The 17,020-nt window shown below is 36.2% G+C and overlaps 1 protein-coding gene and 1 non-coding gene across 3 annotated transcripts in view; one reads left to right on the forward strand and one right to left on the reverse strand.

Moving 5' to 3' along the window:
* Nucleotides 1-2,728: 2,728 nt before the first annotated feature.
* The window catches only part of TRIP11 (thyroid hormone receptor interactor 11), a 67,714-nt gene continuing 53,422 nt past the window's right edge, over nucleotides 2,729-17,020 (reverse strand). For both annotated transcript variants that reach the window (XM_039884039.1, XM_039884040.1), the window contains 3 exons: nucleotides 10,297-10,413; nucleotides 8,970-9,114; nucleotides 2,729-6,124 (listed from right to left, as the gene is read on the reverse strand). In XM_039884039.1, coding sequence (XP_039739973.1) covers nucleotides 5,904-6,124; nucleotides 8,970-9,114; nucleotides 10,297-10,413 — 483 coding nt within the window. In that variant the 3' untranslated portion in view covers nucleotides 2,729-5,903. The remainder of the gene's footprint in view (nucleotides 6,125-8,969; nucleotides 9,115-10,296; nucleotides 10,414-17,020) is intronic.
* Nucleotides 15,542-15,660, forward strand: LOC120619787 (5S ribosomal RNA). The gene has a single exon (XR_005657665.1). It is a non-coding gene; the product is annotated as a 5S ribosomal RNA (ribosomal RNA).

The raw sequence follows: 17,020 nt of genomic DNA on the forward strand, positions 1-17,020 counted from the left end.
CTCTTCACATTGCCATAGCCAGATGTCCCTAATATCCTTGTTATCTACTCTTGAATGTTGGAAATATTTGACACACACACAAATTAAAGGATGACAGCAGGGGTAAAATTAGTTTTCACCAAGCAAATCTAATTTCAAGGAAAAACATAAAAGTGAAAACACTTTAAAAAATAGAGGTCAATTGCTCAAGTAGCAATTCTGTGGATAATTGATTTTTACCATCAATATTTTTCAACACAGAATCTACAGTTGGCAAGTGCAGCCCTAGAGAGAGCAACATAGGGTGAATGCATGCATCTAGACTATTCTACTGGTAAATCTGCATGCATGCGGCATGCCAAATACTTTAGAGGGATGACTTTGAAATGATTCCAAAAATTTTCAAAGACTACCCATTCCATCCAAGTATTCAAAAATAAAAAATTACCTCATTAGTCTAGAATTTGTAACTTTAGCACCACCTCCCCATTTTTATTCAGGGAGAGTGCCTGAAAATCCCTTTCGTAAAGGCATTAAGGTGTTAACTCACAGATGACACGATGGTTCTTTGAACATACCTAAGTGGAAAGAGCTGCATCGGAAACATGAAGAAAATTTATATTATTTTGTTTCCAATCCTTTTCTTTAAATGAAATCATGTTTCTCTTCACTGTCTGGGCCAGACCTTGTACTCTGGGAAATGTATGCATTCAAGAATATACAATGACTAACCATTGTCAGAGAAAACTTCTTACAGTACCATGGCCTTCAATGTCTAAATGCCTTATAGTTTACAAAAAACAATAATGTATCTTATATTTTTAACAGTCCAAGGATATCTAGGAAACAACTTTACCAACTCTAAGTTCACAAATATTTTCAATATTACAATTTAATATTTGAGGGTCAGAAAAAGTTTATTCAAATCAAAGAATGTTAGAGCTGAAAAGGAGAGGACGCTTGTAAAAACAGTCACAGCTGAAAATTATCACAGTTAAAATATCATTATAGTGCAAATTATTAATTTCTTAACCCCAGAAGGGCTAAAAGACCGATGCCCAGTAATAGCCAAGGCGGAAAACAAACTAAGGGTTCAAACATTTGCCTTAATGATCCATTTATTAACATTCTTGAATTTTTCTTTATCTCCAAAACAAATATTGGTATAATTATAATGTATTATTAATTTACTGGATGTATTAAATTATGACAATAACATGCTGTAAACCCCTCAAACATATCATATATTCACATGACCTAAGTCCCAAGGACAGGAAAGCGAGTGCAGGTTAACAGCATTTTGTATTCCACTGGAACTGGTTGGGGCAAGAACTTTTATCTGTTTATGTTGCTAGCTGGCTTCCTCCCAGAGTGCTCAAATGTTCCTTCCTTCAGCAACCACGCCCCCTCGTCCCATCTGTCTGCCAGGCCCATGTCAGGACCTCGGGCAGTCCTCACACGTCCCCAGTAATGCGGACAGGCTTGTTTCTCCCACTTGACTGTGAATTTCTCAAGACTCAGAACCTCCACAGCCTCATTTTTAACAGATAAAGCTCCTTGACAACCTCACAGAAGAAAATTCCCAGAATTTCCCTCTACCCAAATCCACCTGCTGTCTGCATCTCCGCTCTTCCATCACTCCTGTCCCAATAAAGGAGTCCTTCCTAGCTAAGGCCAATCCCCCCATCTGTGTTCGGACTCATCGGTTCCCCCTTCTCAGGAGCTCCTCTCTCCACTCTGCAGCCTCTCCATCCAGTCAGCATTCACACAAGCTTAAACCAGTTCTCCCTCCACCCTACTTTCCTATTAACGTCCTCTTCCCCTTTACAATCTAATTTCTCAGAAGAATTACCTACAAACACTATCTCCACTTGCTCATCACCTACTCAACCCACTGAACAATATGGCCGTTGTTCCCACCATTCCGCCAACACTACTCTAAGTCATGGCCAATGTCCTGGTCCCAAAATGCAGTGAGGTCTTAAAACTTGCATCAGAGCAGCAACACTTCACACTTTTGACCTCCTTACCTTCTTGAAACAATCCTTGGCTTTATAACACCCCCACGCATGATACTGTCATCCACTCTTTGGCAGTAATCATCACAACTTCTAACATCTGTACAGAACTACAGATTTTATAAAGCATTTCTACAAGTGGTACATTATTCATTTAATAAATATTATGAATGAATGTGTCACTTGATCCTCATGACCCCATAAGTTTACTAGGTAGGTGTTACTTCAGAGATGAGAAAAATCAGTCCCAAAGTAATTTTGTTAAGGTCACACAGAAAGGGTCAAAATGAGTACTCCCATCCATCTCTCAACTTCAAAACCCATGATCATTCCAATACTGCTATCATATGAACAGTTAAAACTATTCGAGGTTCCACATCTAAGAAAAAACGAGCCATGACCGAAACACCAAGAGCCCAATAATGAATAATGTCACCTCCGGCGGGGGGAGGGCGGAGGGAAGGCTGGTTAAAATCTCTCCGATCCACTTTTCATACATTATCTTAAGCATCTATTAAATTGTTTATACTTAACATTTCCAAGACTCAAATAGTATCCTCACAGCAGACATCCGGTGAACACTTGAAGACATTAGCTTCAGTAGTTGATCAACTGCTGCTATAAACAACATGTGTAAGTCATTTCTCCCCCTTCTAAAGAAAAAGTCAGCAGCTGTTTGCTAAAAAATCTTTTTTTTTTTTTATTGTGGATGAAGACATTGCCAACTCATATATATCATTTTTATTTGTATTTTTTATTTTTTTTGCCTTGCAGTACTCCTGAGAAATTCAGAAATGCATTGACTTAAGCTCTATAAAACACAATCCAGTATTATGGCTGGGTTGTAAATTTCCCACATTTAGTTATTTCCCTAGAAATCAAAAGACAACTGATCAATATGAAGTAGAGAAACCTTAATAAGTTAAAAAGTAAACACTGGCAAATAATCACAAATGTCAGAACATTAAAAGTACCATTACTTTTTCCATAGGAATATATAAAATAAATATCAGTTATACTTGATATTTACAAAATTAAAGATATTTTTTGATGGAAAACACTTTAAACACGATATATGAAAAACTTCACTAGCTTTAGAAATCAAGTTCAAATGCTTTAAGTTTTGACTCATAACAGCACTTTTTCAATAATTCTCAACATACCCCTGTCCCTGAAGACAGTTTATTTTTCACCTAAGGAATGAGTAAGTATTCGTAGAGTCTTTCCTTCCCTTTCAATTAACCATTCAAAGGTTAAAATAAAGTGGAGGCTTTATTTGGAGAGGGGATATTTAATGTTTTAATTGGCTGGTTTTAAGGAAGTCATTTACTTTGCCCATGTGTTAGTTTTAGTTTTTGTTTTTTTCTTTTAATAATGGCAGAAACTGAAACTCAAACCACTATATGATACAGAATTATACTAAAGTCAAATTCAATGTCTGGCTGGATTTTCTATTATAGTATTAGCAGTTGAAAGCCATTAGGAATGTTGTGAAAATCTGTGGCAGCCAAAGCAAAATTCCACCACAAATTCTAGTAAGTTTGTTGAGAAGTAAACAGTAAAATCACCGTAGTTAAAATATTGCAATAAAATTCCTGTTAGCAATGTCCTATTGCTGACACTAGAATTATATGCTTCATCACTGTATGGTTACTAAGAAGATTCTTTGAGCAGATGGTTCATCTCTGACACAACTTAGCTGTAGAAAAGTAGATGAGTTATGTCTGGTTTACATCAACAAACACTTAGCATGCATACCAGTGAGCTATAGATTCAGTGATGATACAACTGAAACATTAGGTACTACAGCTTTAGTTCAAGGTCACATAATTAAATAGCGGCCATGTAAGGTCATCCTGTGATGTAGATATGCAATCCACCCATAACAGCTTTCAAACTTATGTTAAACTATGGGGTGAAGGGAGACAGGCTGTTTTGAATAAGGAAATATTCAAAATGTCATAAAAGGCATATAAAATATGATGACATGCTACTTAAATACCTACCACTTAAATTTTATTTTCAAATTAAAAGAGAAAAATTTTTTTGCATGTTCTATTTCTCCAAAATGAAAGATCATGTGTCTTCTTTCTTTAACTTACGAATTTTTATTTCAGACGCTTCACACTGAAATGAAACTCCAATGGTAAGCAGTAAATAATTAAGAATGGCCAGCAAAAGTTTCTTTGAAAAGATCATATAAAACCTAAGAGTAATAATTTCATAGAGAAATAATAATGCGCAAAAGAGACAAAAGGCAGTTTGACAGTTCTAATATAGAACTGGTATGACAACTTCCTTTAAAGTATACTAAATAAAGAATGACAATATAAATAAATTAGCCAAGGAGACAGATGTTGTGAAGTAGCAATGTCCCAGTTATTAAATTCTTCAGAAAAATCAGATTTACCCATCAACCCTTAGACTTCCACTCTTCTAAATACAGTCAGAATGTATACGTAATCACAGCAAAATTTACAAATAATCAAATTTAGTCCTGGCCTGAGCCAGGACTATTTACATATTTAGATTAGTATCACTTCCACCTTCCTTTGTATCCAGATGTTTCTATTTTAAAGGCATATTGAAATTTACAAAATTTGCAAGAAATGTCTTTAAATGTACAGCGTCAACAACTAATACAAACCTGACATCCTGATTAAATTAAGTTCCAACTCAGGATTTTTTATGATAGGTTTATAAAAAAAAATAAATACACCCTTATTCTTAAGTTCCCAACACTTGATGCTAGTGCTGCTGAAGTAATGTCACTGCCCTCAGTGACCCTGAGGATGAGAATGGACAGTTCCTGGACTGACATACTGTACCTCTCATACTGACACCTCAGAGAGAGCCAGGAGGTGTCATGTTTAGGGATATTGCTAATTATAGTTCCGTAAATGCAGCTGTTATGATTTAATACTTATATAAAAGTTGTGTGCATGTGTGTAGGAAAACAATTAGTTTTAAGATACCTTTAAAAAGATATCTTCTGTCATAAAACAAAAACACAGACCCACAATATGTACTTGACAATAAAGAAAACAAACTGCTAATATATGCAACAACTCAAATGGATCTCAGGGGCAACACACTAAGTGAAAAAAAAAATGTATTCTCAAAAAGTTACACACTATGATTCCATTTTTATAGCACTCTTGAAATGACAAAATTATAGAGATAGAGAGCAGTTAGTGGTTGCTAGAGGTTAAGGGGGGGGCTGGGGAAGGAGGTGGCTGTGAGGGGTGCCATGAGGGGTCCTTGACATATCTGACGGTAGTGGTGGTCACATGAATCTACACATGTGATAAAATTGCATAGAACCAAACACACACATTCCACCTCAGGACAACTGTGTACTACCTCCCAGGGACAACCTTTGTTCTTGGCCTGTCTACCTACACAGAGTCCTCTAAAGATGACTCATATACACTTCAGATCAATTTTCTGCACTATGCAGATAAGCCACTGCTATTATTTCTTCTTCCTTTTCTTTTTTCTTTTTTGGTAAATCTCTGGATTATCTTTAAAGGACAAACAACATGTCTTCAGTTTAAATGAACTTGAAAGTCAGAAAAGGAAATAAAGAGCGAATATATACCTAGTAGTATTTTTGTCTTTTTATTTTTCTTATTTTTTTTAAGTTAAGATAAAAAAGCAAATGTTTCTAGCTTAAATTAGGTCAAATCAGAGAAGGAAAAAAGCAGATAATATAGCAAACACTTCCTCTTGCGACACCTGCAATTTCTAAAAGCATTAACGATATATTTATTAATTTTAGAGAAAGTACAACTGCAAACAAATACATGACTTTTTCCAAAAGGCCACTTTGTGATAAAGTACATAAATATAGTGTTCATGGTTTCTTTAAAGTGCTATGTATGTCGTCTCTGGCTTGAGAATCATCTATTGCTTTAAAAGGTCTTTCAACACAGCTCCAGCACTGTTGTCAGGTGACACTGGCAAAGGTGTAAATGTGGGTAACACATCCGAGATGGGTTTCAAAAGAAGATGCCCAGGCCCACCAGGCCCAAGTCCAGCTGGGTTAATGAGAGGCACAGCCGCGGAGCGGGGAGCCAAGAAAGGGTTCAAATCGGTTCTTCTACCAGACCTGGATTCTGTTGTATCTAAATGATAAAACATCAATTATTTAGTCTCCTATAAGTTATTGAGTCAACACTATATGTGTGTTTTAGGATCCCAGATTTCGCCCCCTAATAAATTTAATTCTGATAAGCAGAGCCTGTGAAACATGGAACGGTGAAAGGACAGGACAAGAGAAAGGAATGGGAGAAAGAAGAGGGGAGAGAAGAATATTTGAATGTATAGCTAATACTTCACATTAATATTATGTAACACATTTTGTTGTTTTGTATTTAAATATCAGTTATATAACTGATTAATTTCACTTACTACTGAAGGGGACCAAAAGTTTTGCCTTTTGGGATACTGATATTTAAGCTGGTTATTAAGAAAAGACTCAAAGAACCTTTGGTCCTCCTTCCCCTTTCCTGCTCAAGAGATTCAGAGGGAAAGACTTACTTCAGGAAGATCTGAGAATGCTCACCCTCAGCAACCTAATTTGAATTGAGTATTGTAAACAGGAGGGCTTCAGGCAGGGGCCTGTTAGAAATATAGCCCTGTGTTGCAATGTTTTTGGGTTGCCTTGCAAGAATTTGCCTGCCACTATGTTCTACTCTTCTTCAATTACCTATAAATCGCACATTCTCACTTTTGAAATCTCTACCCCTCCCCGCTCCACCGTCTCTTTCCATTTTCCAAAAATGTCATATATATCCAATGTTGCTTCACTGCCTTTGGAATTTTCATGCTTATGTGAATTCCCCACACGCATGCATTAAAAGTTTGATTTTCTCCTCTTAATCTGTCTCTGTTGATTATTAGCCCAGCTAGAAGATCTTAGAAAGTGGGAGGAAATGTACTACATTTTTTAGTCTCCACACTATAATAACAGCTTTTAAAAGTGTTTTCTAAGTTATAAGGCAAACTCTCTAACTATTTACCTGTAAAACGACTTGAGAATTTGGTTTCCCCCAAATAGTCATGATGATCATGAAAAACACTGGCACCCATATTTCAATAATAAAATTTAATATTAATTTACAAAAAATATATATATATGCATTACATTACCTGATCATCTTTTAGACATTCAAAGGTTTGAAAACAATTCTCAATTAGATATTTTCTCTATAAAGTTAGGATTTACAATTAGTTTTTATTGGAATAGGTAATTGGTTTATGCCCTTATGTCTTAGTGGATGAACTGTGTTTTTATTTCTTACCCACTAACAACTTCATTGTTAAGAGACCAGCAGCCCCTTGAAGGCACCCTCTTCAGCACTGGGAATCTCAAATAAGGAGCAGGCATAGTGAGTGCAGTCAGCATTAACATAATGGCCAGGTGGAGAGCCAGAGAGAAAGAGCAACTGGGGGGATCGTTTTATAAGCTTAACCTGTACTGCATACTTGAAACGAATAATAAAATAAAATTAAAAAAAAAAAAAGGCCTCTAAGACAAAGAAAGCACCAAAACAAATTAATCAAATCTACTTACACAATTAAGTACCCCTAGGTCCTCAAGCTGTACCCTCCTGTGAATAACAACTTTCCAAACTGAAAAAGCTTATGATGATACTTAGTAAGCTCTTAGACTAGCCACACAACTTCCAAATTCAGGATTAAAAAAGACTCAAATTGTCTTTTTTTCATGCAAACCCTGTACCAACTCAGAGCATCAATGGTTTTATCTCAGATCCAGCTGGGCACATGACCTGATACCTGAATGGAGGAGAGCAGGAACGAGGGAGGAAAGTGGAGACGGGAAAAGGATGGAGAGGAGGGGAAGAGGGTAAAGAGAAGGGGAGACCCTGCCATAATGAATTTTGGAAATCGCCTTAAGATACTACAACCTACTGTAACAAGGAAAAAGTGTTTTTAGTATGGTCTACGCCTGTAGATGAAGTTAAGACGTTCCACTAAATTTAGCAGCTAAACCTCTTATCTGAAGAACAAATAAATGTTACCATTTTCTCTTCCTATAAAAAATTCATGAGAATAGAAATATTTGTCAAAATGACTAAGCAAGTTTTTAAAAATTCAGAATATAAATTATTTAATGTTTTATCCACATTAAATATCTGACGTGATACAAACTTAAACATATATAATAACATATATATACCTTTACAGTCCAATTAGCAAACAAACGTGTTAGTCTGAATTAATATATGAAGATTTCAGGAAAAAAGGGACTTTCAATAAAGAATCTATTTATAATTTAAAGGATAGACTTAAATTTCAACTGAAGAAATTTTACTGCATGCTAATATAGGGGATATGAATATAAATAAGACCCTTATAAACCAGAGGGACAGAAAACTATGTGCACATATGCAGAGCCACCAAACCATCTTCTTCCTGGCAGATCTTTTGACATACAAGAATGCTTCATAAAATTCCTGGATGTCTAAGCCAGTTTACTACACTACTCTTATAAATATTATTAACACACCAAGGTTTGGTTATTGAGTGTAACACTTAGATTTTCGCAGGGAAAAAATCTTTAACTATAAACCACACTTCTAACTCTTACTAGCAATAAGCACCATTAGTGAAAAAGGCGAACGAGTGACCAGGCAAAGGCTTACCAGTTCACCACCACTGCCAAGAGCAACTCAAAGTGGCTTATGCGGGGAGAGAGAACAATTAAACCAATATGCAAAGGGAAAATAGTTTCCTATTGTTTAAATTACTCTAAGCCAATTAAAATACTGGGTTGCTACAAGAATATATGAAGCCAAAATATAATGCCTTATTGGAATTTTTGAAGAAGTCACATTGCACATTTTCAAAAACACTAACTAAAACTTTAGTTAATATCACTGTTAAATATAATCATAAATTAAACATTCAAATTTTTAAATTGAAGAAAAAATAAATAAATTTTACCTTTAAAATTTTCTGATACATTTGTATCTAGTTTTCTCCTTGTTGGTGAATCCAGAGGTTTCATATCATGAATAGAAAGCTTTGGTGGTGGAATAGATGGATGAGATTCCGTTTCTAGAAATTTGACAAAAAGTTCTGAAAAAGACTAAGAAGAAAATATTTTAGTTATATTAGGCAGGTATTAAAATTATATTCACTACAACTTAAAAAAATACTAGCTATTCTAATTAAATATTAAAAACTAATCGTGCCATCTGAATCATTTCTTTTTTTGAATCATTTCTTTATAACTAAGCTTTATGAAAAATTAAAACTGCAAGTACTTCAGTTATATAGACATTACGCAAAAACTTTAACTAAATAATTTTTGATGATAGCACTTTACAAATCTATACTCAGAATCAGCTACCTGATAACACTTAAGATTTCTTGCCACTAATGACACTTAAGACGGTAAGTCTTAAATCATTTTAATAACCGTTTACAGACATGAAAACTTATATTGACAGAAAATAAATATTAAACAGTCACATTTTTCTAAAGTAAACCCAATCAATGAATATAGCAAAAGCTCACAAGTAATTTTATCAGATTAAAATAATGTAGTATAGACCTTTCTTTTAAATTAAGTTTTCCGCCATCCAATTTCAAATAGCGTTTTATCTTTAGCTAGCTGAGAGTAAGTCACCTATCCTTAGTTTCTCCTTTTAAAAATAAAGAAGTAAACTCCACATTCTCACAGTGCTACTCAAGTCAATTGATGTTCATCTTAAACCGACTAACATGACAGTCACTTTGTTTTCATGCTTATTAACTACCTCCTTCTGCAAAAATGGAATCGTTGAGGGCAGGCACTTTATCTGATTTGCTGCTGCATCCCCAATGCACAGAACAGGAAGGTACACAGCAGATGTTCAATAAGTATTTATTATCTCAATGACTACAGAGATACATACATGCGAAAAATAAAGTCGCTACCTTTAAGAATCTCATAATTTAGTAGTAAGACAAATAATTGTGTGCCTGAAGCATCATGATCAAATACAAATAAAGGAACAGTTAATACTTTGAAAAATAAAAATAAAAATAAATTAAAGTTAGTGCTCGCTTGAGCAGCACATATACTAAAAATTAAAACCTATATTCAATAAATTTATTAAAACTGCTTATCATTAAGCTAATCATATCTTTGGATCTTAATTTCCATAACTTCAAAATAGAAGGGCTATGTAAAATAACTTTGAAAAGAAATCTGATTCTTTGCAAATGAATGCGATGTACAATCATCTCACCCTTCATATTCAGCAAAAATAAAATGAGCGCTTACACTATTAAGCATAGATTGTTGATTTGGTCTCAGAGGTGTGTTGGGGACACTTTTTGATCCTCCTCCAAGCCACCCGGTCATCCATCTGGTAACACTGCCCTGATCTTCATTCAACAACTGGAAAATGATTTTAAGACAGAAAAATATTATCAGTACAAGAAAAGAAAAAATAAGAACCATTTTTTACATGATTTCAAATGGTATCCAACTATGCTTTTCCAATTCAATTTCTAGTAAATGATTCCTACTGACAGAGGCTACAAATACAATGAAATGTCATCCCGAACACTATCTCGGTTAAAATTTGAAAACTGTCATGTCTCAAAATTTCAGCATTCTGATAAGAGAGGTGGCTTATATGTTACAAAATATTTTAACTAATATTATACAAATTTAGTGTTCCAGTCAAGATGGTGGAGTAGGTAAACACTGTTCGCCTCCTCCCATGACCACATCAAAATTACAACGAAATTGTAGAACAATCAACCTGGAGAACCAACTGAAGACTAGCTGAATGGAAGTCTTATAACTATGGTTATAAAGAAGAAGCCACGTTGAGACTGGAGGAAATGGCAGAGATGCAAAATAGGCTGGCCCCACACGTGTGGCGGTTGAGAATTGGGAGGAATAGCTCAGCTACAGAGGTACCCTCTGAGGAATGAGGGGTCCCAGCCTCACACCAGGCTCCCCAGGCCAGAGAACCAGTGCCAGCAAGCGGAGCCCAAACAACATCTGTCTGTCCAGATGACACCGAAGGCTGCTGGAAACCCAGGTGTCGGCTTAATGAGCCTGCACACAGACTCACTGGCTCACAGGCACTCACTGGCTCACAGGCACTCACCCTAGGCTATAGTAGAGGGACAGCGGCTTGGGAGTTGTCAGAGACATATAGGGAAAAACTGAGTTGTATGGATTCAGGGCCAAAGGCTGGAGGGACAGCCACCATTGTCCTTGTATTGAGCCCTCTTCCCACACAGCTGGCAGGCAAGTGCTATATTTCATGTGCTGAGCCCTCCTTGACTGTGGCCAAATCTAAATCAGCATTAGCCTGGTGAACCCCACTTGCTCCACCATGACGACTCCCTGAAACCCTGCCTCACCCAACTTACACACTGTCTGGGCCCTATAAGCACCTGGTAGGCAGCAGCAGGCCTCAGCGTACACTATGACTTTTGCTGAGGTGCCTCAGATCCGGCATTGGTGGCAGCCGGCCTCGATTTGCAGTGTCACCTCTCCCATGCACCTCCAGGTCCCACACAGGCAGCTATGAATCACGGACCGCTCTGTAGCTCCTACGAGGAAGCCTCAGCAGGTCACAGGCAGCAGGTGACCGTGGCCTGCATGGAAGCCCCTCCCAAGAGGCCCCAGAACACACCTGGAGGCCGCCACAGAGCTCCGCCTGATTAGCTCCACAAGCAGCACACCCAAAGGGTGGTCTCCCAGCAGGCAGCAGAGCTCGCTGGAGCAATCCCACTCTGTCAGGTCAGCCACGGCACAGGAGCTCATATGCTGTGGGTGTGGCCAGTCAGCCTGAAGGTCAATTCCACACACTGATGTGCCAACAGCAATCAAGGCTCAACTACAACAAGAGGGCATACACAACCCACACAAGGGACACTCCTGGAGCACTGGGTGCAGGAGATCAGGAAGACTGCACCACTGGGCCCCACAGGGCACCTACTATATATAAGGCCACCTGGCCAAGACTGAGAGATATAGCAGATCTAATTAACACATAGAAACAAACACAGAGAAGCTGAGCTTAGTGACAATTGCAATAAAGAGATAGTAAGGATAAAAAAGGACACAGACACCATAAAGAACCAGTCAGAAATGAAGACTACAATAACTGAAATGAATATCTTAGAAGGAATCAACAGCAGATTAAATGAATCAGAGGACTGAATCAGTGACTTGGAAGACAAGGTGGCAGCAAACACCCAATCAGAACAACAAAAAGAAAAAAAGAATTTTAAAAAATGAGGATAGTTCAAGGGACCTCTGGGTCATCAAGTTTAACAACATTTGCACCAGGGGGTATCAGAAGGAGAAGAGAGAGAGGAAGGGATTGAGAACCTATCTGAAGAAATAATGACTGAAAACTTCCCTAACCTGGCAAAGGAAATAGTCTTACAAGTCCAGGAAGCACAGAGAGTCCCAAACAAGATGAACCCAAACTGACCCACACCAAGACATATCATAATTAAAATTCCAAAGATTAAAGACAAAGAGAGAATCCTAAAAGCAGCAAGAAAAAGGCAGCCAGTTACTTACAAGGGAGCTCCCATAATATTGTCAGCTGATTTCTCAACAGAAACTTTGCAGGCCAGAAGAGACTGGCATGAAATATTCAAAGTGATGAAAAGCAAGCACCTACAACTAAGACTACTCTAATCAGCAAAGCTATCATTTAAAATTGAAAGAGAGATAAAGAGCTTCCCACACAGGAAAAAGCTAAAGGAATTCATCATTGCCAAAGTGGGATTACAAGAAATGCTAAAGGGACTTCTTTAAGAAGGAAAAAAGAGATAAAAAATGTGAATAATAAAATGGCAATAAGTATGTACCTATCAATAATCACTTTAAATGTAAATGAATTAAATGCTTCAATCAAAAGACCTAGGGTAGATGAATAGTTAAGAAAACAAGACCCATACATATGCTTGTCTACAAGAGACCCACTTCAGATCGAAAAGATACACACAAACTGAAAGTAAAGGGATGGAAAAATATATTTCATGTTAATGGAAATGAAAAAAAAAAAAAGCTGGGATAAAAATACTCATATCAGACAAAATAGACTTTAAAACAAAGACTATAAGAGACAAAAGACATTACATAATGCTAAAAGGATCAATCCAACAAGAGGATATAATCCTTGTAAACATCTATGCACCCAACAGAGGAGCACCTAAATATATAAAGCAAATATTGACCAACATAAAGGGAGAAATCGACAGTAATACAGTCATGGAGGGGACTTAACACCCCACTGACATCAATGGACAGATCTTCTAGACAGCAAATCAAGAAGGAAACAGCGGCCTTAAATGACTCACTAGACCAGATGGATTTAATTGGTATTTTTAGAACATTTCACACCAAAGCAGGAAAATTTACAATCTTTTCAAGTGCATATAGAACATTTTCCAAGAGAGATCACATGTTAGGCCACAAAAGTCTCATTAAATTTACGAAGACTGAAATCATATCAAGCATCTTCTCTGACCACAATGGTATGAAACTAGAAATCAGTCACAAGAAAAAAATTGAAAAACGCACAAACACGTGGAGGCTAAATAACATGACACTAAACAATGAATGGGTTAACAATGAGAACAAGGAAAAAAGTCAAAGTTACCTTGAGACAAATGAAAATGAAAACACAAGTACCCAAAATCTATGAGACAGAGCAAAAGCAGTCCTAAGAGGGAAATTCATAGCAATACAGGCCTACTTCAAGAAACAAGAAAAATCTCAAATAAATAATCTGACCTTATACCTAAGGGAACTAGAAAAAGAACAACAAAGCCCAAAGTGAACAAAAGGAAGGAAATAATAAAGATCAGAATGAAAATAAACAAAATAGAGTCTAAAAATACAATACAAAAGATCAATGAAATTAAGAGCTCGTTCTTTGAAATGACAATCAAAATTGATAAACCTTTAACCAGGATCATAAAGAAAAAGAGAGGACACAAAAAATTAAGTTAGAAATAAAACAGAGTGACAACCTGACACCATAGAAATACAAAGGATTATAAGAAAATACTATGAACAATTACATGCCAACAAATTGGACAATCTGGAAGAAAGAAATGGACAAATTCCTAGTAACATAATAATCTTCCAACAGTAGATCAAGAAGAAACAGAAAATCTGAACAGACTGATGACTACTAATGAAAAAGAATCAGTAATCAAAAAACTCCCAACAAACAAAAAAGTCCTGGACCACACGGCTTCACAGATGAATTTTACCAAACATTCAAAGACAAATGAACACCTATCCTTTTCAAATTACTCCAAAAAATTCAAGAGGAGGGAAGGCTCCCAAGCTCATGTTATGAGGCCAACATTATCTTGATTCCAAAACCAGACAAGACACTACAGGAAAAAAAAAGAAAATTAGAGCCCAATATTCCTGATGAACATATATGCAAAAGGCGTCAACAAAATATTAGCAAACTGAATTTAGCAATACATTAAAAAGATCATACATCATGATCAAATGGGATTTATTCTTGAGATGCAAGGCTGGTTCAATATCTGTAAATCAATAAACATGATACACCGCATAAATAAAATGAAGAATAAAAATCAAATAATCATATCAATAGATGAAGAAAAAGCATCTGACAAAATCCAGCATCCATTTATGATAAAAACTCATAGCAAAGTGGGACTAGAGGGAACATACCTCAACATAATAAAGGCCACAGATAAGACAAACATATAACTAACATCATACTCAATAGAGAAAAGCTGAAAGTGTTTTCCTTAAGATTAGGAACAAAACAAAGATGTTCACTTTCACTACTTTTATTCAATATAGTATTGGAAGTCCTAGCCACAGCAATCAGACAAGAAAAAGAAATAAAAGGTATCAAAATTGGAAAAGAACAAGTAAAACTGTCATTATTTGCAGATGAAATGATACTATAGATAGAGAACCCCAAAGAGTCCACAAAACTATTAGAACTGAGAAATGAATTCAGTAAAATGGCAGGCTACAAAATTAATATTCAGAAATCAGTTACACTTTTATACACCAATAATGACTATCAGAAAGAAAAATTAAAACAACCCCATTTACAACTGCATAAAAAAAATTTTCTAGGAATAAATTTAACCAAGGAGGTGAAAGACCTGTACTCAGAAAAGTATAAGACATTGAAGAAAAAAACTGAAAATACATATAAATGGAAGCATATACCATGCTCATAGATAGGAATAATTAACTGTTAAAATGTCCATACTACCCAAAGCAATCTATAGATTCAATGTAATCCCTATCAAAATACTAATGGCATTTTTCACAGAACTACAGTAAATAATCCTAAAATTTATATGGAGCCACAAAAGACTCTGAATGGTCACAGCAATCCTGAGAAAGAACAGAGTTGGAGGTATCATGCTACCTCATATCAGATTATACTACAAGGCTACAATAATCAAAAAAACATGGTACTGGCATAAAAACACACAACAAAACTGAGAGCCCAGAAATAAACTGATGCCTATGTGTCTATGGCCATGCCACTCTGAACAAGCCCAATCCCATCTGATCTTGGAAGCTAAGCAGGGTTGGGCCTGGTTAGTACTTGGATGGGAGACCACCTAGGAAGACCAGGTGCTGTAGGCATAAAAAAATTTAAAAAAAAATCATTATAAGTGATTGTAAGCTGACAAGGTCCTTACAATCTGTGAGGTCAACCAAGAGTTTGGCCTCACCTAAAAACAACAACAACAACGACAAAAAACAAAAAAAAACCCTGATGCTTATGTGGTCAATTAATCTATTATAAAGGAGGCAAGACTATACAATGGGGTAAAGGCGGTCCATTCAATAAAAGGTGTTGGAAAAATTGGACAGATACATGCAAAAAAACTAGACTACCTTCTTTACTATATACAAGAATAAACTCAAAATGGATTAAAGACTGAAATCATAAAACTCTTAGAAGAAAACACAGGCATTAAACTCTCCACCATTGCTGTTAGTAATTTTTTCTGCTATTATCTCCTCTGGCAAGGGAAACAAAAGAAAAAATAAACAAATGGGCTACCTCAAACTAAAAAGTTTTTGCACAGCAAAGGAAACCATCAGCAAAACGAAAAGACAACCTACCGAATGGTAGAAGATATTCACCAATGATACATCCAATAAAGGTTAATGTCCAAAATTTATAAAGAACTCATACAACTTAACAGCAAAAAAACCCAAACGATCCAATTAAAAAATGGGCAGAGGACTTGAAGAGACATTTCATCAAGGAGGACATACAGATGGCCAATAGACATATGAAAAGATGCTCAAGGTCAGTAATCATCAGAGAAATGCAAAACAATGAGATATCACCTCGCACCTGTCAGAATGGCTATCATCAATAAATCAACAAACAAGTGTTGGCGAGGATGTGGCGAAATGGGAACCCTTGTGCACTACTGATGGGGCTGTGAACTGGTAAAGCCACTATGGAAAACAGTATGGAGGCTCCTCAAAAAAGTAAAAGTAAAACTATCTTATGACCCAGCAATTCCACTTCCGGGTATTTATCCAAAGAAATTCAAAACACATTCCAAAAGATATATGCACCCCTATGTTCACTGCAGCTTTATTTACCATAGTCAAGATACGGAAGCAATCTAAGTGCCCATCAATAGATGACTGGATAAAGAAGATGTGGTACATATATACAATGGATTACTCTGCCATAAAAAAAATTGAAATCCTACCCTTAGAGACAACATGAATGGACCTAGAGAGTATTATGCTAAGTGAAATGTCAGAAAACAAAACAGAAACAGACTCATATATACAGATAAACTTTTAGTTGCCAGATATGGGGCGGGGGGCGTTGAGAGGGCTGAGAGAAAAAGAGAAAGGGATTAAGAAGTACAAATTGGCAGTATCAAAATAGTCATGGGGACATAAAAGTACAGCATAGGGAATATAGTCAATACTACTGTAATAACTATGTATGGTGCCAGATGGGTACTAG

The sequence above is a fragment of the Pteropus medius genome, unplaced genomic scaffold, assembly GCF_902729225.1.
Source record: "Pteropus medius unplaced genomic scaffold, Ma_sr-lr_union100, whole genome shotgun sequence".
NCBI lineage: Eukaryota > Metazoa > Chordata > Mammalia > Chiroptera > Pteropodidae > Pteropus > Pteropus medius.